Source organism: Madurella fahalii, assembly GCF_045866475.1.
Source record: "Madurella fahalii IFM 68171 DNA, scaffold_1, whole genome shotgun sequence".
Lineage (NCBI taxonomy): Eukaryota > Fungi > Ascomycota > Sordariomycetes > Sordariales > Madurella > Madurella fahalii.
This window is the reverse complement of record NW_027263971.1, coordinates 1,983,985-2,008,267: the sequence shown is the minus strand read 5'-3', so window position 1 is coordinate 2,008,267 and position 24,283 is coordinate 1,983,985. Positions and strand designations below refer to the sequence as shown.

Genomic DNA, 24,283 nt, shown 5'->3' with positions numbered 1-24,283 from the left:
CATTTGCACCCGCATTTATCGGGCAGCCAGCCAAGAACGGATCCGCCCAATGCCTGCAGGGTTCGCTCGGGGTCCTGGGCATGGCAGAGGGGCGAGTCCAGGAGCTGATCTGGACTTGCCTCTTGGCAGCTAATCTCCACATCAGCTTGCTGGCGTTCAGCCCGCTTACACAGGACAAATCGGCGCCATCCTGACAAGGGGATAGGGTAGAGCAACAGGCACTCGTCACAAGCCGTTCCTGCGTCCCGCCCGGGCAGCTCAGGGGCGCCAGCTTCGCGACAAAAATCCTCGCCAGAGTGGTGTTTGTAGTCATTTCCGGCGACACCGTTCTACGGCGATAGTTAGGCGCCAGGCGAGATTTACCAACGTTCGAACCAGTGCGCCCTCGACAGGGCGGCTGTTGCTGCCGCCAGAGATTACAACTGCGGATTTGACGTGGTATGTGCAGTACAAATACAGCACCTACAGCACATACGAGCAGTACCTCCACGGCGCGCTGCACGCTCTGCACGCTCTGCAGTCCGAGGTATGCCGTGCAGGACCCCTGTTGCACTCACCCTCCCTATCCAAAATTTCTCTCCACCGTTCTCGCTTCTTCTCTTGGCCAGGCCATTCTGCGCCATGGCTTGGGCCACTCGCATGTCTCTGGGGTTGCTAGCCCGGCGGGGCTCCCCTGTCCTACCCCCTGCTGGCCCCGTTCCCAGCGAACAGGAACTCGGTGGTGTTGTTCGTGTTCCTTGTGTACGGACGCAGCAACCCAGCTCGCACAATGCACCACACCACGGGCTCGGCACGATGGACCCGCCTCATCGTTGGCATTATATAGTATAGAGATGTGACCCCCCGCATCCTGCCTTCGTCCTTTGCTTTACCTGTGGTTGTTCTAACCCTGTCACTCGTTTCTTGTGTGTCCCTGTCTTTGGTGTTGGCGTCCTCTCCTAGGGCGCGCAAATCTTCACCATGAGGGCCTCACCTGCAAAGACGTTGTTTTCGTCGCTTCTCTTGTCTTCGGTAAGCTCCCTTGCCTTCACGAATCGCTAACACCCCCACCCCAACCCCCCCCCCCCGGGGGAATCCGTTCAACTGAGTACCATTCATCAAATTGGTAAGGCAAAGATTGCTGACATACTTACTAGTTCCCCCTTTCGTTTGCCCAGCTTTCCGTGCCCACAGAGCTGCCTGACGGGTGGGAATATGAAGGATGCTACACCGATGTGCCTGGCCGGACGCTGACCGGGGCCTCATACGCCGACGGTGAGGCTATGACAAATGAGGCCTGCACGGCCTTCTGCTCCTCGCGCGGTTTCCAATATGCCGGGACCGAGTACTCGGTAGAATGCTTCTGCGGGAACAGCATTTCCGCAGAGTCCGAGCAGGTCGCCGACGCTGTCTGCAGCATGGCCTGTTCAGGAGACGCCACTCAGCCTTGCGGTGCCGGCGGCAGGCTCTCGCTTTTCCACACGAGTGCCGTTGTCGGACCGCAACCGAACCCCGGTGTTAACGGCTTCTTCCACATGGGGTGCTACTCGGAGGGAACGACCGGGCGGGCTCTCACACATGCTGTCGGCAGCATCCCCGGCGCGGAGCTGACGGTTGATCTGTGTACCGCTGCTTGCCTTGAGGACAACTATGTCCTTGCCGGTGTCGAGTTCGGCGGAGAGTGCTGTAAGTGGTGCAGAGATGTTTTCGGATAAGGCCGGCGAGCTGACCATGCAACAGTCTGCGGTAACACTATCGCCAACGGCGGCGCCCCGGCTACCAGTGGCTGCTCCATGGTTTGCAATGGCAATAGCAGCGAAATCTGCGGCGGCCCCAGTCGTCTTAATGTGTACAACTATCAGAACCAGTACGATCCAACGGCAACCTCGACCCAAGCGTAAGGATTTCCCCAAAGTGCTATAAGGTTGGCTCAACAACTGACAGGACGCAGAGCGCCCACCAGCACCACGCCCGTCGTCAGCCGGGCCGGCCCAGCCCAGCCCACTGCTGTCGGTGACTACCTCTGGCATGGATGCCGGACCGAGGGCACCGGCGGTCGCGCCCTGAGCGGGGCGACGTTTGCCTCCGATGACATGACCCTCGAGGCCTGCCAGAGCTTCTGCTCCGCCTTTACGTACTTCGGCACCGAGTATGCCCGCGAATGCTATTGCGGGAACGGCTTCAATACCGGCTCCGTTCTCGCCCCGGATTCCGACTGCAGCTTTGCTTGCTCGGGCGATCCCGACCAGTATTGCGGCGCCGGCAATCGTCTGTCTGTCTATGCCAGGAATGGCACCGCGCCGCCAAGCTCGACCTCGGCCTCCGGCCCTTCAACCACCTCGCCGCCGCCCGTCGTTACCGGTGTTCCCGAGGGATGGAGCTACCACGGATGCTGGATTGACGGGCGACAGGGACGTATTCTTCCGCACCAAATTCCCGACAGCCAGACAAACAGCCCTGCCGTCTGTGCCAACGCTTGCGCCGGTGCGGGGTATAGCATCTCGGGCACTCAGTTTGCCGTACAGTGCTTCTGCGGCAATGCCATCTACAATGGTGGTGAGCAGACGGCCGATTCGGATTGCAGTACCCCTTGCCCCGGCGACCCCACCCAGAAGTGCGGCGCCGGTGACCGTATGAGCATTGTTTCCAACGGGACCCCCGAGATGTATGCTCCCCCGGCTCCGCAGCCCGAAGTCGGCGATTGGACTTATCAGGGCTGTGTCGAGGATAACATCGAAGACAAGCGCACTTTTTACTGGCAGCTCTTTTTCCCCGGCACCATGACGCCAAAGATGTGCCTTGATCGGTGCGCCGAGTTCGGCTACCATGCTGCTGGTCTCGAGTACGGTGAGGAGTGCTACTGCGGCGACCCGGCCAACATTGCTACGCGCGGCGCCACCTTCCGTCCCGAGTCCGAATGCGGCATTCCTTGCGTTGGTAATGCGTCGGCCATCTGCGGTGGTCTCAGCCGCCTCACCACGTACTTCTGGACCGGTGAACCGTTTTACTCTTGGGATTTCCCTCAGGATTACCACGCCGGCCAGTACCAATTCCTCGTCGACGGCGTGAACATCCCACTCATCACCCAGGAGACCGTCACCGGCAAGGTGTCGTTCATCTCCAAGGGAGCAACTGGCCCGGGCAACGAGACGGGTGTCTACGAGCTAGATCTCGCCACGTTGACCTTCCGTGAACTCCACATCAAGACGGACGTCTTCTGCGCGGCCGGCGTGACCCTGCCCGACAAGGCCGGTCGTCAGCTGAACGTTGGTGGCTGGGCCGGCGACGCTACGTACGGCACTCGCGTCTACTGGCCCGATGGCTCGCCCGGCGTGCCCGGAACCCACGATTGGGAGGAAAACGTCAATGTCCTTAAGCTCCAAGCCGGCCGCTGGTACCCTAGTGCCATGGTCATGGCCAACGGTTCCATCATGGTCATTGGTGGCTCGATTGGGTCCAATGATGCCGCTACTCCCTCGATCGAGGTTCTGCCCTACACCGGACAGGCTCCGCTCTACATGGACTGGCTTGACCGCACCCACCCGAACAACCTGTACCCGTTCATTTGCGTCTTGCCTGGCGGTGGCATTTTTGTCCAGTACTGGAACGAGGCCAGAATCCTTGACCCCGTCACGTTTAACACCATCCAAACCCTCCCCAACGCCCCTGGTGCCGTCAACGACGACAAGGGTGGCCGCACGTACCCTCTCGAGGGCGCGGCTGTCCTGCTGCCTCAGAAGTACCCGTACAGTGATCCCCTCGGTGTCCTCATCTGCGGTGGTTCCACCGAAGGCCCCGGCAACGCTATCGACAACTGCGTCTCCATCTACCCTGAGGCAGCCAACCCAGAGTGGAAGATTGAGCGCATGCCGTCGTTCCGCGTCATGTCTTGCATGGCTCCTCTGCCGGACGGCACGTATCTCATCGCAAACGGTGCTCACCACGGTGTGGCCGGCTTCGGTCTCGGCGTGGGTCCCAACCTCAATGCGCTCCTCTACGACCCCGAGAAGCCGCTGGGCCATCGCATCACCGTCATGGCCAACACCACCATTGCGCGGATGTACCACAGCGAGGCCATCACCCTGCTCGACGGCCGCGTCCTCATTTCCGGCTCTAACCCCGAGGACGGTGTCAACCCCGAGGAGTACCGCGTCGAGGTGTTCCTGCCGCCTTACCTCCTCAGCGGCCAGCCGCGCCCGACCTTTAACCTCCCTAACAAGGACTGGGCTTGGGGCCAGGCCAACATCCCCTTCACCCTGGGATCGCCCGCCCAAAACGGCGCCATCACGGTTACGATGCTCGGTTCGGTCGCGAGCACGCACGGCAACTCGATGGGCGCCCGCACCATCATGCCGCGGGTGTCGTGCCAAGGTACATCGTGCACGGTCGACGCGCCAACGACGGCCAACATTGCACCGCCCGGATGGTACCAGTTCTTCGTGCTCGACGGCGGCATCCCTGCCGTGGGCGTGTACGTCCGGATCGGTGGCGACCCGGGCCAGATTGGTAACTGGCCGCAGCATCCCGACTTTACGACGCCGGGTATCTGAGGAGATTGGGATTTACGTCTGATGTCTCTCATTCAGATGTTTTCTTTCAGGTTTCCATTGACGGGCACAATGCAGTTCAAGCTTTAATGTCGAGTCTACTATACATCTCAATACATATCTCTTAATTTCTTTTGACCTTGCTTATCTACATTGTCATCGGGTAGTTGTCATTGTCATCTAACAAGCTGGTAAGGTGGGAGGAACCGATGGGATGGTTTGACATCAGAATACGCATTCTCATGGGCTGGCACTGCAGTAAAGGGCATCAAAAAGAAGGATGGTGCTACACTTGCCAGTGACAGGTGGCATAGGCATAGCCTCGGATCAACTGAAGCACTTAATTATTTCCCCTGATAAGTTTGTAGTGTTTGGCACATGGGTAAAATGAAATAGATGACTATCCACATCTCCTATATTCAATCCCGTTAGGCTGTGCCTCCGCTACTCTCCTACTTCTTACGACCCAGCTCACTTACTTTTTGAGTTATCGCTCCTTTCCTTAACTTGCGTTTCCTATTATCTCATGCTACTGTTTCATATTCCGGAAGAAGAATGCCTCCCGCTCTTGTTTCAGAAGTCGAACAGGTACAGGTTGAGACGAAGTATTCCACCTCTGCCATCCGTACCAGTGGCGGTTAGCCACAGCGCCTACCTAAGCAAGGCGCTACCATTCCGCAACATCCATGTACTGCCAATGTGGGTTGTCGGGTCGCAAGAACACCGTCCTCGGCCCTCCATTGTAATACTACAACGCACGGCAGGGCTTAGCCGTGGCAGGGTCGCGTAACATCAGGGAATCCTGCAAAACCCAGTAGACTGACACAACGTCTCTGACAAGAACTAGGACGCACGCGAAGACCAATAAATAAATAAATAAAAAGAAGAATAAAAAAAAAGCATAAAAAATCAACACCTCTCTAGAGAACCATTAAAGAACGACTCTCGAGCCAGAATTCGCCTCATGCTAACCGCGGACCGTTCCAGGGGAATAACATTCGCTCTCCACCGTACGAGCCAGTGGGAAAGCGAACATCAACATCGACATCAACATCGACAATTGCATTCGAATCCACCAACTTTGCTCCTATTTTGTATGCGTCAGATAAAAAACAAACCCACAAGTAGGCTTCCATGGCCACGATAGAAAGAAAGCGGCACGCACTGACCAATCATTTTCATCTCCCTCTCGTTCTCAAAGGGGGAGGTGTTATGAGAGCGGTCGGCTTCTATACTATGAGTTGCCAGACACCGACCAACCAACCAAAAGTAGAAGAAGGGAAAATGGGCGTTGCCTGTGGCAACATGGCTTCCATTTCCGTGCTTGCCAAGGTCGAATGCTGACAAAGCATCCAACACAAAGCCTGCACAACATCGCCGCAGTTTGATGTCATGATACTTGCGCCCCACATGGCGGGGCCTTCACCGCCTGACCAGCCCAAAACTCCTCCACGAAAAAAAGACATGTTCTCAAGTGGCGCTTTGCGTGTCAGGAGGGCCAGTGTTATGAAGTGATGAGACTGTGTCTCGTATTGATCTACCTAGCACTGCGATAGCAGTAATGTTTGAGATCTAGCTCCATAGGTTATTTGGTTGAGGTCGGTTCTGGGGTCAACCAAAACGTCAAGAAAAGATATTGGCCGCCGCTCTCCCATTCATCATCAAAAATTCCCCAATCGACCTTCCCTCTGCGTATTCCCTGATTCCCGTCCCAAATGCCCTGTATTGCCATCTGTGCGTCGGAAGATGCTCTTATCCTTTCATAACGGGCATTACCATCCTGAACCACTCATCGACGTACGTAACGAGCGGGGTGCTTTCAAGACGCTCAGAGGTCATCCTCGTCGTCGGGAAGGGGCTCGTTGGCAGCTGCCTGGATCTCGGCCTCGTACTGCGCAAGAAGGTTCTTGTCTACCGTCACCTCGGCCGGCGCCAGGGCAGGGGCAGCGACGAATTCCTAGCAGCGTTGTTAGTCTTAGCCTTGATAGGGGGTTCCGAGATCAGCGCGTGGCAGCATACCAGAGCAGCATTGCCGACGAGCTTGCGCGCCAGCCAGAGGAACGGCTTCTCGAAATTATAATTCGACTTGGCCGAAATGTCGTAGTACTGGAGGTTCTTTTTTCTATGGAAGGTAATGGTCTTGGCCTTCACCTTCCGCTCCTTGACGTCGACCTTGTTACCACAGAGAACGATGGGGATGTTCTCGCAGACACGGGTAAGATCGCCTGGTTGCGCCGTTAGCATGCCTGTCATTGCCCACTTTCCCCGTCATGTACGTACGGTGCCAGTTGGGAACGTTCTTGTAGGTAATGCGGGATGTGACATCGAACATGATGATGCCGCACTGGCCATTAATGTAGTAGCCGTCACGCAGACCGCCAAACTTTTCCTGGCCCGCAGTGTCCCAGACGTCGAACTGAATCTGGCCGAAGTTCTGGACATTTTGTGTTAGATGACGCTCCCTGGCAAAAGGGACGGAGCGGCGCAACTTACGGTTGTGAAGCCAAGAGGGTGGACCTCAACACCGAGTGTAGCCATGTACTTCTTCTCAAACTCCCCAGTCAAGTGGCGCTTGACAAAGGTGGTCTAACCACGAAACATAACCATTGTCAGCAACCTGGTCCGTTCGTAACCCCGCAGTCGGCGTCGGTCGAGATAAGGAGGAACGTGTCGCGGCAGCGAACTCACCTTTCCGGTACCGCCATCACCGACAAGGACCAGCTTGAAGGTCGGAATTGAGACCGTCTGAGCCATGATGTGTGGATGTGTGTCGATTAGGAGAGAAGAAGGAAGACGCAAGTCTAGGATGCCAAGGTTAGTTTCGCAAAAGCGATGGAGGGGCTTTCGTTGATGGCGGGGTACAGAAATTTCCTGATAAAAGCGACTCGGCAATGGGGAGCAAAGCATACCTTTTATTTGTGGATGTTATATGGGAAAGGGTGGTAGTGGTCGGGTTGCAAGAATGAGTGGCGCCCGGAAGTGATGTTGTTTTCGAAAGGCAGCTCTTGGAACCTCAGCAGCCTTGACGAAAAACTCGTTGGGCGGCGGGGTGATGGGTGCACGTGACACTGATGGTCTGTGCGCAAGGTGGGAGTTGGACGGCCTAAAGCTGATTCAAATGGAACCTTCGCTTCCAAGTCTTGCCTGGGCTGACCATTTCCGACGGCGTAATGCGAAGTGCTTCTTCAAGGCATACATGCAAGATACGGCATCTTGATTCCAGCGTCTCGACTATCTGGATCGGGCCGGTCGACAACCATCCCCTGTCTAGGTGTCGCAGCTTTACTCCTGTTGACTCTCCTACCAGCTGTACAGTGTCTTGGTTGTCCAGGCAGGCTTCATCGCCGGTCTGGGGTGCCTAATCCTATGGCAATGCAGCCCGAGCACATGCTGGCTTTGGGCTATGGTGGGGGGGGCCACCTCAGGTCTCCGGTTTAGGGCCCAAGGAGCCAGAGCCCAATCAACCCTAGTTCTATTCTGCTCGCCCGTAATCCCCCCGGCTTGTAAGGCTTCCGCTACTCGAGCCAGCATCACAGCGGCAGAATATGGCATCCAAGTAAGCCTCTACCGCCCCAATCGCGCCGCGGTGTCAATGTCAGCCGGAGCTCCTGGGGCCGAGAGACCCCGCTAGTTCGCGACACCCTCACGAGGATGTTTTGCTACAAGGCAGTCAGCCTCTTGCTCAACGTGCATGTACCGCCGTTGAGAGGCTAGAGACGGCAAAACGCTGCTACTTACCCCTTCGTTGCCTTGGACACATTCAGCCACCTTTTTGAGACTGTCATGGTTCTCGTGGTTGACGTAGCCAAAGTTTCGGATAAGGTCGCCGGGCTTGAGACCAGCGGTAGCCGCCGGACTGTTCTCGACCACAGTATTAACCTTGGCAAAGGGTTGTTCTAACGTCTCGGGCACGGCGTCTCTCGGCATCGAAGTATCGACGTTTACAGGATCCATGGCTTCGCTGTCGCCATCTTCGAGGCTGGCAAAGTGCTCATGGAGGCGCTTCTCGATGACAGCCATCAAATCTTTCCAGTCATTTCGGAGATGGATGATGCGCGCTCTGGTAGTACGAACTGCAGTGGTCAGCCGGTCTGCTCCACCGCGCTCGGCAACGCTGCTCTCATACTCTGGGCCACATCAATGTCGGCTCGGGGAAATCCATCGCGGGTGAGGAGGCTCGTGTTCATGTCAACGCCATGCTGTGGGCCTCTGTCAGCAGATCGTCTCGGTAGCGGCGTTGCGATGACGGACCGAGTCGAGCACGCCGCCGAGAGCCTTAAGCTCCGCTTCTATGTTGTCCTTCTTGCGCTGGAGCTCGGCGATGGAGAGTTGGGCTGCGTTTCCGTTTGCGAGGGGAGTCGTGGTGGGCCCCGAAGGGATGGTGGGCGCGTGGAGATTGCTCATGTTTAGCATCAAGCCCCTTCCGGAATCGAATGGGCGCGGGGTTCATCGTCTTTGAGACCGAGACACGCGCTGCAGGCGACGATCGAGCCTCAAAGGTTCAACGAGGTTTCGTCAATCAGCGTGCTACATATGACGCGTTCAGCGGGACCTCTCTTACCTCTTGGAATGCAAGGCGCGGGGTAGCAGCCCGAGTGCTTGCAGTTTCTCAGCCAATGGCGGGGTCTTCGCCCAATGGGTCGTCCCGTTCCGGTGGGACAGCCACCTCAGGGCCCGATGGATACCGGCAGCCTTTCCGGTCCCACTAATAAAGTTACAGCGACCCAGTTGCTTCTTCTGATCAGTTTTGCAGTCACGGACTTCGATGCAAGCTTTGCTTTTTTGACTTGACTCCGTTGGGAGCGCAGCAGGCCCATCCCGGCTTTGCCTAGCATATGCTTACAAAGTAGCGTGCTACTGCCGATCTATATTTTGCAATGCTTTTCTCTCTTTTATCTTTCCCTCTTCCACGCCTTTTCCCGGCAACCCCGAACTGAAATCGGCGGCGTTGGGTTGTTATCGATGGCGATCATCGTCGCCTTGACCGGGATCGGAAAGGGCTCGGCCCAGGAAACAGACCCGGCACCCGTGCCTGCAGCGGGCGTCGTGTGCTAGCAGATCTGCTTTGGTGACTTTTCCCATGCTAGAAGACGCTCGTTTGGACATTTCCGCTCGCCTCATGATGGATGGTGCCCAATTGTGTCCGAATCTGGTCGGACAGCGAACGTGGCTGGGTGCGAGCAATCGTGGCAGCCGGGACGATGCTCCAATCAGGCGGGCCTCCTCGCTGCGTTCGCTGCCAGCGCGCTGCTCCGATATGCCGGACAAGCCTTCGTCACCGAGCGGCGTAGCTGGTCGTGGCTGCCGTCGACGTACGTTTTTCATGGCAATGACCCAATCCGGCCTTTTTGTAGGCCCAAAGCTCCCGGACATGGATGTCGTTCAGCTCCTTCCGCGCGCATGGACAACATGGTGCCTCATAGTAGCTCAGGGCATCGGTATTTCCTGCGTCATCTTCCTCTCTAGCCCTCGCCTGGACTCCCCACCAAATGTCTCGCGAAGTTTTTTTCCCCTCCCCTTGGCTCTGCTGGGCCTACTATTCCCTGCACCATGTTTTGAACCACTGGCAGGCCCTCTGGCTCATTTCTCTTGTTGGATGCCCTGTGGGCTCTGTTGGAACACTAGTTTTCGCATTCTGTCTCTTGGGGACTCTGTCTTGCATAATGGTCCTCGCGGGCACTGATCCTGGGTCGTTTTCCTTACCGCTCTCCTCGACTAATTCAGGGCATGACGCCCAGCAACTCGGCAGAGATATTGCTCCTCCAGCCACCTCCCCTGGCTTCCACTCGCCTGATGCCGGCAGCCGAGATGCGAGCTCAGACGATATGTCGGTCGGCTACAGAGAAGAACCATGCCAGGAGGAAATCGAGGATCGGTGTGCTCTGGACGATGCCTTCCAGATGCCCACCGAGGACGCTATCATGGAGGAGCACGAGTTCGAGAACACCGGTGACTTCCCCCAGGATGACGCCCAAGCCGGCCTGGACCACGGCCAATTGGTATCCGGATCGGCGAAACCGTTCCAAAAATGGATTAGAACCTTGCACAAACGCGCTGCGCGTCGTCGGGAGATGCAGGATAGCGAAGAGGACCCCTCCACATGTGTTTGCGAAATAGACGGCAGCCGTCCTCCCACCTGGGGACCCGCTCATCGTCGGAAGTCCTCCTCCGAGTCGTCTTTTGGCTTCGTAACCGGAGTTAGAAGTGCCAGCATATCCATGACTAATGTGAGCCTGCTGACGCGCTCCCGGAAAAACACTCTTCGGTCATCTCGTGGCCAGTCAAGGACAGATCGCAGTAGCAGAGCCTCTATCACGGAGCCACGGATGTCTCAAGACAGTTTTTCTCTGGACCGGCAAATCACTCTAGACCCTGCCGTCACAGAACGGTCTCTGCGGAGGCGCCGTATCTTGGAGGAGCTGATCAGCACCGAAGAGAGTTACATCGGTGACGTGCGGTTCCTGATGAATGTATGTATGAACATCGGCGACATCACAGTTGGCGCTAACCGAATGGCAGGTCTATGTCACGATCCTCGCGTCGTTACCTAACACACCCCCGGGCTTGCGGTCGTCCGTGAATCGGAACTTAAATGACATCGTGGAGCTCCATGAGGGGATCCTGGGACAGTTGCATCGTGTTGTGCCCCACTCGGAGTATACCCAGCTGGATACTCCATTGGAACAGATCGAATATGAGACGTCAAGATGCGGACATCACCGGTCGGGAAGCCTGGGCGCAGTGCCGGAGAGCAAGGATGAGATCTCACGGATGCAAGACGTTCCGGAAATACTGTCTGAGCCTCAGACCGCCGCCGAAGTTGCTAGGATCTTCCTCAAGAAGGTGAGCAGCAGCTCACTATGAGTGGAACCCCCACCCCCACCACGAGACATGGCCAGTGTGTTCTAACCTTTCTGTCGTTTCAAGTTGAACCGATTCTTCATCTATGAGGAGTACGGTGCCAAGTACGAATTGATGGTCAGAGATGTTGCTTCGGCACATCGGACGATTCCGGGCTGGTTGTCATACCAGAAAGGTTTGGAGGCTCTTGCTGCGTCTCTGGTCTCTGCCGACGGTCAGGCCGATCAGTCCAGGAAAAGCTTGACGATCAGTGACCTCCTTGTCAAGGTGAAATCCTTCCTACCGGAGCTGCAAACTCAAGCTGACTTGGACAGCCGATTCAACGAGTGTGCAAATACCCCCTTCTCTTCTCGGAGCTGCTGAAGTACACGCCTGTGGTTGATTGTCCCTGTTCACATATGGAGATTGAGAACACGCTCAGCAGACTCCGAGAGGCCACTGCCGAGATCAATAGAGCGACGGATGATTCCCGGGTAAGATCGGTTTTGGAGAAAACCTGGATTCTCCAGGATAGACTTGTATTCCCAAACCAGGTAGGACGCTGCCCTCATCATACTCTCTGCTCCCCGTTGACAGAAGTGTAGCAGCTGGATGCGGCATCAAAAGCCCGTATCAGATCGTTTGGCCAAATACAGCTCTGCGGTGCTCTCCACGTCTGCTGGCAGACCAAAGAAGGGGCAAACGGCCAGTACATGGTTGCTCTTCTGTACAGAGATTGGCTTTGCCTTGCCACGGCAAGCAGGTTTGACCAGATCTACACAATTCAGGCTTGCATTGCTTTGGAGACTGTCAAGCTGGAGGAAGTAGATAATGGCCGAGGTAGGGCCCTTACTGGGAACTATCCGCTCTATCTAGGCTGTGCTGACAGCAGCGTTCAGGGCTTCAGTGCCACACGGCACAGCACTCTTGGAAGCTTGTGTTTCTATCCGACCAGCAGTTGTACGAACTGATCTTAACGGCGTGTACCGACAAGGAGGAACTGGAATGGCGCACGCGACTGAAGAGTAACCAAGAAGCAGCCGCTACCCATGGTCAGGATCAAATCCAGCCGGCGGCATTCAGCACCCTCTCGTTGAACGCTAAGCCCCTGGGTACTGTTTTTAGAAAACCAGGTACTTACCCGTCTGTTACAACGTGTAAAGTACATGTTGGCTAACCAAGATTGTAGGAGCCATAGCCAGAAAGACATCGATACATCGGGCAACCACTGTCGGGTCCAAGACTACCTTATGCCAGGTCATCCTGAAGAACACGAGCGCAGTGAAAGAGGCATCCACTTCTAGCCACGGTTCTCGGATCAACAGGTCGCAGTCCCTCTTGACCACCAATAACCGCATACCCGTTTTGGCACCGTCTCGGGCCGAGAGGGCGCGACTCGAAGCTCTCATAGCGGATGTTTGGACCAGAGACGTGTTGCCCTTTCCCGGGATACCGGGCCGGTCCAAGAGCGAACAACTGGTTCGGGCGTCGGCGTCCTCGGTGATGCGGAGGCTGAGCGCTGTGAGCATTCTCAAGCGCTCTCCCAGCGTTGCGAGCCTGCATCAACAGAAGGGCAGTGGTGGGCGCGCTGGCGCTGAGAAGACAGGTCGGGTGAAGGAAGGGCCTCGGGCAGTGACGCCACCACCTTGTCAGAAAGAAGAGACGTGCCCGCCGCCGCTGTCGGCCCCTTCGATCCAATCGTCGGCGCCGTCAGGCTCAGACTGGGCCGAGGATAAAGCCGGAACGGTGCGTCTTCCTCGTGCTGACAGAACTACCCGAGAGCGCTCGCCCTCACCGGCTGCGCTGCACCCTCCCTCTAGGGGCAGCTCCCTGCGGCTGAGCTTGCAGCGGTCAAATTTCAGTGATACATCGTCGACCACTGACGAGCTGCGGAAGGACAGCCGGTGCTCGACGCCCAAGGGAAGCCCGGCCAAGGTGTCGTCACCCTCACGTAGGCTACCCGGTATGTGGGCTAGGAAGTCTGGAATGAGGCATCGGGAGGTAGTTGTGCAGAGTATTCGGAGCATTTTCCGGTGAGGGCGGCAAGATAACACAAAACGATACTTGGGCTGCGGGGACGGATGGTGGGAGGTGGTGAGACACATACGATACCCCTTTTCTTTTGTTGTTCGCCTCCGCCACGACTGGCGCTGGTACTATTTACGTTGTGGTCCCTTGAGGGACTTTGGCAGTGATTAACGGGGTTGGAACAGGGAACTGCATCTCCAAAGGAGGCCCAGAGGATCAACCATTCTTGATTAAGCGTATCAAGCGCATAGACGTATTGTTACTACAACGTTTACTTTTGTTGAGAGCGTAGTTACACAGTAGCGGCGTTGTTGCTGTTCTACGAAAGCGATGGGTACTCTCTACCAATGCCATCGGAATGTTCCAGCGGGCTCTGTTTGAGTAAGTGACGTAGAAGACGGGTCAAGAGCTGCAGGACCTTGGTGTCTACAGTATTCTGATGTGGAGGTTCGCTGTGCGGACAGTGGATAAGACTGTATGGATACCTCTTAAGTTAACACATTGTTCGTCAAAAGCTTAAAATCCCAGAGGTACAGTGGATTTGTAACCCAGAAGAGTATTGGACGCGAGGTCGAGATTGAGTCCATTGGGTTTCCATCCGATCGTCATGTGCTTCGTTGGCGTTCCAGAAGTCGGTTGTTGCGCTTGTTGTGCTTGAACTGTTCTTGACATCGAACCACAACGCAATTTACACAGTGTCAGAAGCGGGGCATTCCCATCTCGGTTGCACGCTCACTCGTCACCTATGACGTAGTACCTTCTGGTCCTGCCTCGCGATGCTTGTATTTATGAGGGGCAGGAGCATCTGGATCAAACACGACCTCTACAAGAAGCAGCTTCACATATCTATTTCAAGAAGGCACTTCTACCGCTTCTTCCTTTTCGACTTGATTACCTACAACATCTTCAATTGCTTGTCTGCAGCAGCGACTTTGGACTTGACCTTCGAACCTTGCAACTTGCACACACATCCACCACCGATTTACACATCACGGCTAATTCCTGCCCACCGCCGCCACCACTCTACCCGTTCGAAACAAAAAGAAAACAAACAATATGACTCGCGGAGACGTCAACCGTGTCAAAATCCACTACAAGGGCCAAGATGAGGACTTCGTCGTCTTCCTGGATAGTGTGGAGGACTACCAGAAGTGGCTCAGCGACCGGTCGGTGCCGCTAGCCCAGGTAGTTTCCTCGTTCAAGGTGTTTACCACGCATCGGTGAGTTTTTCCCTTCTCAAACCCGCTGTTTCGTACGGCCAGAGCCATTTATGGTGGTGGTGGTGGTGGTGGTGGTGGTGGTGATAGGTGATAGGTGATACCCAGGTGGTAGGGTATGGCGCAATCAATCAAGAAGGACCAAGCACTGATTTGGATTACCTGTAGGCAAGGCGCTCAGGGCATACTTGAAGGCGCGTCAAATGCGATGCTCGAGAACGAGTTTGGCACATCAGATGAGAATGACGCGGTGCTGAAGATCCTGGAGAAGGGGAATTTGCAGGAGTTTGAGGTATGACAGTCTGGAGTCTTTTCCCCTTTTCCTGTTCGTCTCTTCCCCCCCCCAGCCCGACCAAACAACCCCCCCGCGAGTTCTGGCGCTGCTCCTCGAAGATGTATCCGAGGTTGAGCTTGATGGTGGCCGCCGCAGCTGTGCAGGTTCAGATGACAAAAATCAGGGTTTGCAGTGCCGTTGGTGCGGTCAGCCAGCCAGCTGAACATGACGACGCGGGGCTGACGGCTCGGCGGCTGGCGAAACCGGCTGCGTTCGCTGAGCCTCCGGCACTTGGCTTCACCGATCGCCTCTCGGCGATAATCCTCTGGGCAAGCCAGGGGGGGTAAGCCATGGAATGCCGCCCCGGTGTGAGGTTTGAGAATTATGTGGCGTTTGGTCGCGCTAGATGTTGTGAAAGTCATCCAAACGGCGCCTATTGCGGCCGCCAGTGACGCCAGTGGCGCAAGTGGCGCCCTGCAGCCTGGTAGCGGCTTCGATTCCCCAGACCTTTGAAGTGCGGCATTAATAGAAGAAAAGAGCGTGGGCTGACATGTATCGATTACAGATGAGTGAGCGTCAAGGTCGGAGGAACGACTCCAACGGCCCCTACATCACCCGCTAGAGGAGGAAACGACAGCAAAGCCGGTCATGGTCACATCCTACTGTGATACGACCCAGGAAGAGCGAGCCAAATTAAGTTCGTGCATGTGATGATCCGGGGGAGGAATGCAGTAGTTGGAGAAGATGATGGGTTGGAGCGCCTCAAAGTAGCGAGAGAGGGGAGGAGAGAAGACGGGAATACAGCCTGCCTATACAGCCTCACCCAAGCGCACTGTAGGGAATAGGACGAACGCTGAGACGGCAGCGGAACATCTCAATAGCTTTCTCGTCAATCGACCCGCCCGAAGCGGACTTCAAGCCGCCGGAGGGATTGTGCTCGCTTACTCAAAATGTTTGTCTCACTCGGTGCATGGTGTAAAACACGGGTAGAGCGATTCCACAGCAGAATCGTGTCCCGTAAAGCTCGATCGCTCTCGGTGCTTGGTGATTGATGACTGGCTGCCTCGCTTTGCTCAGCGTGGTTGCTGACTTAACTCCAGGGATCTTAGCGAGTGCTTAGCGCCACGTGACAAGCGTGGCCTTCCCCAACTGATCCGAGACATCGGGTGTTTCCGTCCGCTGAGTGGCTGGCTTGCCCATCTTGTGTGTCGTCTGCCGCTAGGATTTTGAGGCATGTCGGGGGGCGACTGACAGAGCGTGATTTGTCGTTTTCGACTTGAGGCTTCAATCTCGGAGCTTTCAGAGATGATTCGGTCTCAGCCTGCGAATGAAGTGTACTGACTGTACCTGGGATGCGACATGATGCATCGCGGTTAAAGATGAGGCTGGTTCTCAAGCTACGTACCTCATTGATCCGTCTCTTCAGTGTACCTGCTTGCGTCAGTTGTGCTACCGCGCACGAAACGTAGGCCTGCACCAGCCGCCCTTCTGAGCCACAGGGACACGGGATAAGATGATCCTGCTGTGCTTCAACGTCGTTTTCCCATTATACACACAAGCTGATGTAGCTTGGCGCTTGTTTAGCTGAACCGATGCCCTATCAAAGAACCAACAGACTGTCGCTTGCTTCTCCAGCCTAATCCAAACCAGCGGGCTGCAAACCATGACTAGGGGTACCTCCAACCCCGTTACATCGGCCTCCTCTCTGGTCCCGGCCGAGCACATCATGATCCCACCTTACATCGCGTGCCTTCCTCGTGTTTTCCATAAGCCCTGTGCTACCCACCAACCTCCTGCTCGCTCACACCTCTCCGAATGTAAACCCAGCAACGCCATGCTCGCAATGCTCGCAATGCTCAACTCCCCGCTCAACTCCCGCTCAACTCCCGCTCTCCTCTCTGGTATTCCACTCAACCGATGCAGCGTGAGACGTGGCCGTTCAGGGCTCAGCATCTGAAACATGATATATGAGTGAATTAGAAAAAGAAAAAAAAAAGGCTAGGGGAAACAGCAGAACTGGATATAGACTGTCGTCTTAAGAATGGGAAATGCGTATTTCCGGCTGATGATTGTCATATGTACGGGTTCTCCTTTCCAACTATGGCTCAGATCCCCCTCTTTCCAATCCAACAAGGTACCCAGTTCCCTTCACCTTCGTCATCGTCGCTATGTGATGCGTATAGATACCGGCTCGAAGGGGGCCTGGGGGCTGGCTAGACTTGATGGAGATGGACACAGGGGGCGAACGCAGGTGATGGACGGCAAAATATTCAGGCCACGCGGGATAATATAGACAGGGTATATGTGCGTGCGTCCGCCCATCGCTGCCACGGTTTAGACCCGCGTCCCTCGCGCACCTCGCTGAGGGAGAGTCCACGGCTTTGCGCAAATCATCTGTTTCAGGTTAGCATGCGAAAGAATAGGGGAATAGAACGGAGAGAGGAAAACGCACCTCGCCTTCGCTGTACGCCCAAAAATATACTGCCAGCCCAATCACCTGGTAAATGGCAGCATTGGTCCCCTGGTACATCAGAGCCGCGGCAAGGGCTGTGAGAGGGAGGAAAGCGAGGCGGGCTTCAAGGCTGCGGTGGAGGCTGGAGCCGGCGAGGAAGTGAAGGGGCCACTCCCAGGCCAGGAGTATGAGCCCAAACAGTACGTTGATGATCTGGAGTACCGGTATAGGTTTGACCGCCGGATCGAGCGTCTTTGTGAGGAAGTCCCAGAAGATCTTGGGCCAGAAGAACCCCTCTATCCCGGCAGCGATCTGGTCTGTACGCTCAAGGTCAGCATTCGGCTTTGAACATCCTCCATCCGGGGGCCACGTACAGGTCGCCGAGGCCAAGATGATGAGTCTCGCCCAGTGGTTCTTGATTAGCTTTCCCATGTTTGCCGACTAGCGAAGCGAGGCCGACACTGTGTTTGTTTCTTTTGACCTTCCGTTCGATGACCCAAACTGTCAACTGATTTCCCTGCCTCTTGCCGTGTCCAACAAACACGCTAATGATTACCCCAAACCAACAATCCCGAAATGCCCAAGAAGTGAAGGTCGGTCTGGTCGAAGGCGGCCCGGCGCAACAACCTCGTTACCCAAAACTAAACAGAAAACAACAAGCGTCGAAGGAAGGCAAGGTTCCGGACCTGCGGGTGGGACACTGGCGGCCTGAATGGGACAAGGCCCAGAAAGAAAGCGTCGATATGAAAGAGGGCTATCGACCAGCGGCGGCGAAGAAACAGAAGTGGGCGGGGCGAAGAAAGGCGGAGGAATCCCAAATCACCAGAGCCGGCGGGGTGCAGTGGGATAATATTGGGCCTCGAGGCTGGGCCTGCGGAAGACGATCTCGGGCAATGGACCAGACGAGGAGTGATGGTACCCGCCCAGAGGGCTTGCACCGGGGGGTTCGAGGAGCTCGTGTATCAGACGAGTAACCGGGGGGGGGGGGGGGGGGGGGACGGGGGGGGTAAGTGTGTCGTGTGATGGCTGGATGCTAATTGCGCTTGTTCGAGATCCAAGTCCTTCCGATCTGATCTAGGATGATGGCAGGCATCCGGGCGGCATTGATGGGTTTCTCAAGAATCCAATGGGTCGTTTCTTCGGATCGAGCGCTACGCGGCCAAGGGTGTGCTTGAGATGTACGGGGGTCTGAATCAGACGGCGCTCGACTGCGATGGAGTGTATCGTCTTCAGAGGCAGGGTGGTCCTCGCATTGAGTTGCGATGGGGATCAGAGACGCTCGCTGTTTCCAAGAGCGAGGGTTTGAGGCGGAAGGGGGTGTCTGGGCCTGTATGTAATGTATGTACGGAGGGGGACGGATGCTTGATCGACAGACATCCGGGACCATGCGAGTTTAAGAAGCGACAGGGCAGGGTCGGGCGAGAACCGGGACGGAGTACCTGGCAGTTCGTGGAGTACTACTGTACATAGCACTGACATGGGGCGATGTGCAGGCGTGTAAGTCGAAAGTGGGGATCCCGCGTAACTTCTGACACGCCCCATGCCACGGGCGGGGTGGGAACCTGAGAAGGGGACAAGGGCCAAACGTACCTTACCCTGGTGGGGAGAAAGGACGTAGTGTAAAAAGACCGAAAGAAAAGATGAAAAAGATGAGAAACATTCGAAGCTACATAGACGGGCCCGCCAGCCACGGCCGAGACCGCCTTGCTTGTGTGCACAAGCGACTACGGGCCAATCTTCCTCATTGCAGCAGTCGACGACGGAACTCTGTTCCGCGGGCGGTGGGCGGTGGGCGGTTCGTCAAGCACAAACGGAAACAGGGTTGTCCCCCACCGACGCCTCAGCAACCGGCCGCCGCCCCAGGATCCGATCTGGCTGGATTCTGGCTGCGGGTGGGGTGTGTGCAGTACAGTACGGGTCGCCGCAACTTTGCTTGCGTGCCGCTGGCCCATGGCTCCAGCCCATTGCCTCGCTGCGAGAGGCGAGAGGGCCGGGACGTGAAAATTGACAGAATTGCCCCGCCGTGACTCGACTTTCGTCATCGCCAATCAGGCAGGCCAAACAGAGCAGCAACATCGATAGTGCACGCAAATAGTTGATCCAGCGTTCTCTTGGGCGCTGGTGGACGACCACGAGGGGAATCGGGGAGAAAGTCTCGGGGCTGCACTCTCTGGCGTGATTGGACATGCCGAGGGCGGCTACAGCACGATTCAAGCCAATCACGGCTCAAATCGCTCCGTCTCTGCATCAGGAGCAAGGGGCCTTGCAATCTTGGCAAGCGGCCCCTCCCCGCCAAGAACCAAGCACCGACTCCGTCACCCCTTCCGGCGCTTCATCAGTGTCTGCCGAATTGCTCCTTAGCATGGTGCCGTGCTCGCCAGCCGAGGTGTACGTTCTGTACACTTACAGTAGTTATTTCTATTCTTTGCTGAGTGGTCACAATCTCGATGGCGCAGTAGCTGCCGCCGGAACCTGCTGCAATGAACGAATGCGATTCTGCCCGCTTCAGCAACCCGGGAATTTTCTTTTCGTTCACCCCTCGCGCTCCGAATTCTGATCCATTCCCATATCGAAATTCTGGTCAAGACTTTCGTCGCAAATTTCCGACACGCCGCAATCGCCAGGACCTCTGTCTGAGACCCAAGGCCCCACAAACCTGCCGGCAAGCTGAGGCACCAGCTGTTTGAGAGGGCCGGGATGTTGTAAATCAGATGGAGCACGGACCATTACCTTAACAAGGATCAGGCGCTCTCCATGTCTGCCACCACCGCCACCAACCCGCGCTGGCGTTAGACGACGGCCCCGCCCCAGAGACCCAAGTAGTGACGAGATGGGCTGAGTGCATTAAATATCGAATGAGCCAGCCGTCGTTGTTGGCAAGCAACTGCTTCCAGTGGCGCAGCACTCAGCGCTTTCCTGATATGCGTGCATCATCACATTCGCATATTCAGTCAACGAGATGTTTTGGGTCTTGGGTTCCGATAGGGAGCGAAAAACAGCGGGTGTCTTTAATGAGGCCCTCGAAACGACAGGAGCGGGTGTATAACGTTAGACCAACTTCGGTTTGTTGCTACCAGGGCGGGCCTTTGGGGAGGTGACCACCTGAAAAGAAATTCATCTGATCAGTTGGGAAAGTCGAGGCCATTGATGGGCCAGCAGCAGCAACAGGATAGCGGTCGTAGTGTAACTACTCCACCATAGCGCAGCTGCTCATCTTGCGCGCGGGAGCAGCCGGGGTACTGATACTCATTTCGTCAGCATTAGCCGGCCCGTCCCCAGCCTCTTCTTGCATCTGCATATCGAGATTTTTTTTTTTTTTCTTAGCCGCTTGCTCGTGACTGCAAGTTGGATCAAGCGAAACTCTGTTGTTGCATGTTCCTGGCGGCAGTTCCCTGCTAGCTATTGGTTCTTTCGCTGCCAACGACAAACCTGCCAAAGCCCTCCGCGCCAATTCGATCTTCCAAGCGGCTTCGCTTCCTGTCAAAGTGGGGCTAACAGACCAAGTATAAGCTCATACTGTTTGGGTTACCACCAAGATGTTGCTACCTTTTTGGCATTTGCGCCTAGCACTGGCAATGCGTGAATTTGACGATACCTGGTTGGGACACCATGATGACGATGTCAACTATCGGATGGCTTTTTATGATAACTAATTGGGCTAGTAGGGATGTAGCCACCACTAATATATAGTGACCTGCTCTTTCAGCTGGTCCGGAAAGTCTCGGGTGATAATGTACACCGCCTTCGAGCCTCCATACGTCAACCTTCCATCCCGTCCTTCTCCAGTGTAACCTAGGGTAATTGATACTTAACCGTCTTTCCATAATACCCATGGTGCATTTGGGAGACGTTAGTATTAGTCAATTGAGCACCTAGGACATATGGGAACGATCTATTTAATACTCGATCGGATGAACCGATGCAACACACCTATCAACGATTGTAATGAATGGGCCCAGTCAATTTCAGATCTCGCAGGAGACGATTACTGCCAAAGTCGCCGTCGTAGTCGAGTAGTCGTGCTTTAGCAGTATCCGGTAATGGAACAGAACTTAGATCCTCAAGTACCTTACAGCTCCAACATCATTGAAGATGATACTATGTTATCAATAATCCACAGGATCCCAGGTTGTCATCAATAGTCTGCATATGCGGCTACCTCACGCACACCACCTAACAAGCGAGGATGGACCGTATCGTAGCCCCATTGCCTAGGTTCATCTAAATCCGTCGTGCCGGGGGAAGGATTTCGTAGTTTGGGGTCGTAAAGGACATTGTCTTGGGACAGCAACTCTGCTCTACACTCTCAGAGGCATAGTTTGTCTGTGGGCTCTCCTCTTTGCCGCGACGGCGAAGATCATTCCACTGCCCAGGGAGCTGTAACCCCCATAACCGCCCTGTCATGCGAGATTTACCGTTGAGACAGAAGGATGGCTAATATGACAACCTAAGTCGCTGCAAATTCATGAGCCCAAAACGCAAGGAAGCGCTCTGTCTCTGCGGGCCCAAGAACACAGCGGACCCTGCCCTTTCCCTCGTCTTTGGCGACTTCGCTCAGCAGCTCCCTGAAACTGAAAAAATCCATGCCTAACATGTCCATAGAGTGTCTAGTTAGGGGGGTGTTGATAGTGCAGTAGGGCAGCAGGTCGCGCGTGGCGTCGACCGACCACTTGTCCGCGATTCTAGAAGCCACCAGAGCGGAGCAGAAGCTATTGAGGGCGATTGGCAGTGCATCGAGAGATGTGAGGGGTATGACGGACAATTTGCATTTATTGCTCATAATCCTGCAGAGCGGCAATTAGTAGAAGATACATCTTCGTCTAGTAAGCAACCCGGCGGGCTACTCACTGTAGGTGGAGCTTCATCAAAGGCTGCATGGCGCCCTGGATCCCATCTTGGTCGAGGAGTAAGACTATCGCCGCGTTGCGACCGCCATCAAGGTGGTAGAACTGCTGGATGCGGCCAATTGTTTGTGCGTTGTCGACGTCGTCTGGGGAGAGCAGGACGAGTCGAAAGGCGTCGTATCCCTCCATCTGTGTGCGCGGGACGCTCAACGTGAGGTCATGAGTCCTCAAACTTGCTTCTATAATGATGTCAGCCGGGCAAACATTATTTTTCTTGTGTCCCATACCCCTCCATCGTCTCTCGCTGGATTGCAGGAGCTGAGCCGCGGCCGACACCCATACTGGGCGATGCTTTAGGCTTAAGCAAACGAGGTTGAACTCTGTGGGCTCATCGCTCGGATTATCCATGTCTGCACATGAACTGGGGCCGTGGTCGAGGAAGTTGTAATTGACAAGTGTTGAGTGGTCTATCAGAGATTAAGAGGGTATCGCTAGGTACTATCTCATGTTTCTGCCGAGAGAAGGGTGTTTTCACCCACGCGCACATTCGGCGGAGCCCATTCGCAGCTGCCTCGTCAACTTACATCTTCAGGGCGCCAGGCCGACACAGTTTATCCGTCCATTCACACATCAGATACTTACATAATCGTACAGATGTATAAGGCAGCAGTCGAAAACCCATCTGAAGCTGCTCGCATCGACAAGACCGGGACCGACGCTGATTCCGGACACGGTCGAGATCGAACCCTCCTTCTCCCCGTCTCTCTCAAGATACCGGCGTCGGCGCCGGCGTCGCTAAAAGCGGCCTTTTTGTTTTGGGGTCCTTGAACGCTCTTAATGCTTCCTCGATCAGTTCGACCCGTTCTCGTTGCCTCCTCTCCTCTTCTTCAAGTGCCGCCTCTCTCCTGTCCAGCTCCTCCATCCGTCTCTCGAGGTCATGGATCATTTCCTTGTTCTTGTCGGGCTTCTGCGAAGCTTTCCAGTACTCATAGGTAATCAAGCCGCCGGCGACCGCAAGGATAAACGCATCCCCAATGACATCGGCAAAGAGGTCGACCGCCTTGGCCTCTGGCAGCGGCCTGAATTTGCGTTTCCACACGCTCCTTGGGGCTTCCTTGATCGGATGTGATTCCTTTGCTGTTGTCCCGTATTTCGCCTTGACATCGTCCTCCCGCTTCACTTGCTCCGCTGTTTTAACCGTGGGCGTCTCAGCCTTCTCTTTTGCTCTTTGTTCCGCATCCACGTTTCGTAGCAGCGCGACCGACAGCCGCATGTTGAGCTGGTGTATTACCTGACCATACCGCGCAGCAAAATCCCGAAATCTAGGGTGCTCGTGTGCTTGGTGCTTGATGTGGTTCTGTGGGAGCCTTATCAGCGACATGCATTCCGCGGAAACTGCTCACAGGTCGGGCATTATTAAACGAACCGCGCCGTATTTGGAGACATGGCGCACAAATAGCGCCGCAAGCTTGAATAGCGGCAATGGAACCATGATGCCCGGGGGCTGTCCGCCCGTCTTCAAGCCAACGAAGCGACTCGGAGCTCTGCAATCGGACGACGTGGAATCTTTACGGCGGCGGGTCCGGCAACAATTTGTGGATCGCGCTCGGATTCGGATAGTTCTCGTTGCTGCGATTGCTCTGTTGCTCGGTCGCTCGGTTGCTCGGTTGTTCTAAGTAGACAAGCCCCAGGCCTTGAGGATGTTGCGGTGTAATTATGTACAGGGTCGCATATTCAATTGCGAAACTCGTAATGCTCACTTCCAAAATTTGAGCCTGCGAGCAGCTTCGTCAGCGGGACGGAGTCATTCTCGGCTTTGGCGGGGAGCCAGTTCGAGGTCAAACAGCCAATGGTGCAGCGCCAAAACTGAGCCCCTGGCTGGGTTGGGAAGCTTATTTGGGACCCCTGCGGGTCCCCTATTCCGGTTGCTCTGACGACTGGAAAGTCACAAACAATGCAACCCAGTCCGGTTCTAGGCGGGCTCCAGCAGCTTCTTAGCACAGTAAATCAATCCACTGCACGCCTTCTGCCGACCGCCGAACAGCGACTGCATCCGGGCTCGTTGTTCTCGTTTCACGTTTGCACATAATTGCCGACAATAG

At 55.6% G+C, this 24,283-nt stretch overlaps 8 protein-coding genes across 8 annotated transcripts; 3 read left to right on the top strand and 5 right to left on the bottom strand.

Moving 5' to 3' along the window:
• Positions 1 to 960: 960 nt before the first annotated feature.
• On the top strand, positions 961 to 4,529 carry MFIFM68171_00622 (WSC domain-containing protein; the record flags this gene model as incomplete). Its single annotated transcript, XM_071056044.1, has 4 exons — positions 961 to 1,011; positions 1,137 to 1,665; positions 1,720 to 1,876; positions 1,931 to 4,529. The coding sequence occupies 4 exons, from the start codon at positions 961 to 963 to the stop codon at positions 4,527 to 4,529; spliced, it is 3,336 nt and encodes a 1,111-aa protein (XP_070912145.1).
• Positions 4,530 to 6,354: 1,825 nt separating this feature from the next.
• Positions 6,355 to 7,280, bottom strand: GSP1 (GTP-binding nuclear protein gsp1/Ran; the record flags this gene model as incomplete). The annotated part of the gene is made up of 5 exons (XM_071056043.1): positions 6,355 to 6,483; positions 6,546 to 6,751; positions 6,807 to 6,960; positions 7,020 to 7,112; positions 7,215 to 7,280. 5 exons carry the CDS (start codon positions 7,278 to 7,280, stop codon positions 6,355 to 6,357), a joined length of 648 nt encoding a protein of 215 aa, XP_070912144.1.
• Positions 7,281 to 8,056: 776 nt separating this feature from the next.
• NAS2 (putative 26S proteasome regulatory subunit) lies at positions 8,057 to 8,930 on the bottom strand (the record flags this gene model as incomplete). The annotated part of the gene is made up of 4 exons (XM_071056042.1): positions 8,057 to 8,185; positions 8,265 to 8,599; positions 8,653 to 8,725; positions 8,778 to 8,930. The coding sequence occupies 4 exons, from the start codon at positions 8,928 to 8,930 to the stop codon at positions 8,057 to 8,059; spliced, it is 690 nt and encodes a 229-aa protein (XP_070912143.1).
• A 1,259-nt stretch (positions 8,931 to 10,189) lies between these two features.
• On the top strand, positions 10,190 to 13,403 carry MFIFM68171_00619 (Round spore; the record flags this gene model as incomplete). Its single annotated transcript, XM_071056041.1, has 7 exons — positions 10,190 to 10,996; positions 11,046 to 11,369; positions 11,454 to 11,654; positions 11,702 to 11,920; positions 11,972 to 12,206; positions 12,266 to 12,499; positions 12,556 to 13,403. 7 exons carry the CDS (start codon positions 10,190 to 10,192, stop codon positions 13,401 to 13,403), a joined length of 2,868 nt encoding a protein of 955 aa, XP_070912142.1.
• A 1,047-nt stretch (positions 13,404 to 14,450) lies between these two features.
• On the top strand, positions 14,451 to 15,507 carry MFIFM68171_00618 (Ribosome maturation protein; the record flags this gene model as incomplete). Its single annotated transcript, XM_071056040.1, has 3 exons — positions 14,451 to 14,614; positions 14,780 to 14,903; positions 15,451 to 15,507. 3 exons carry the CDS (start codon positions 14,451 to 14,453, stop codon positions 15,505 to 15,507), a joined length of 345 nt encoding a protein of 114 aa, XP_070912141.1.
• A 1,712-nt stretch (positions 15,508 to 17,219) lies between these two features.
• MFIFM68171_00617 (uncharacterized protein) lies at positions 17,220 to 17,769 on the bottom strand (the record flags this gene model as incomplete). The annotated part of the gene is made up of 3 exons (XM_071056039.1): positions 17,220 to 17,279; positions 17,338 to 17,654; positions 17,712 to 17,769. The coding sequence occupies 3 exons, from the start codon at positions 17,767 to 17,769 to the stop codon at positions 17,220 to 17,222; spliced, it is 435 nt and encodes a 144-aa protein (XP_070912140.1).
• A 4,015-nt stretch (positions 17,770 to 21,784) lies between these two features.
• Positions 21,785 to 22,589, bottom strand: MFIFM68171_00616 (uncharacterized protein; the record flags this gene model as incomplete). The annotated part of the gene is made up of 3 exons (XM_071056038.1): positions 21,785 to 22,121; positions 22,186 to 22,420; positions 22,469 to 22,589. The coding sequence occupies 3 exons, from the start codon at positions 22,587 to 22,589 to the stop codon at positions 21,785 to 21,787; spliced, it is 693 nt and encodes a 230-aa protein (XP_070912139.1).
• A 358-nt stretch (positions 22,590 to 22,947) lies between these two features.
• Positions 22,948 to 23,673, bottom strand: MFIFM68171_00615 (Optic atrophy 3 protein-domain-containing protein; the record flags this gene model as incomplete). The annotated part of the gene is made up of 2 exons (XM_071056037.1): positions 22,948 to 23,538; positions 23,608 to 23,673. 2 exons carry the CDS (start codon positions 23,671 to 23,673, stop codon positions 22,948 to 22,950), a joined length of 657 nt encoding a protein of 218 aa, XP_070912138.1.
• Between the last annotated feature and the right edge of the window lie 610 nt (positions 23,674 to 24,283).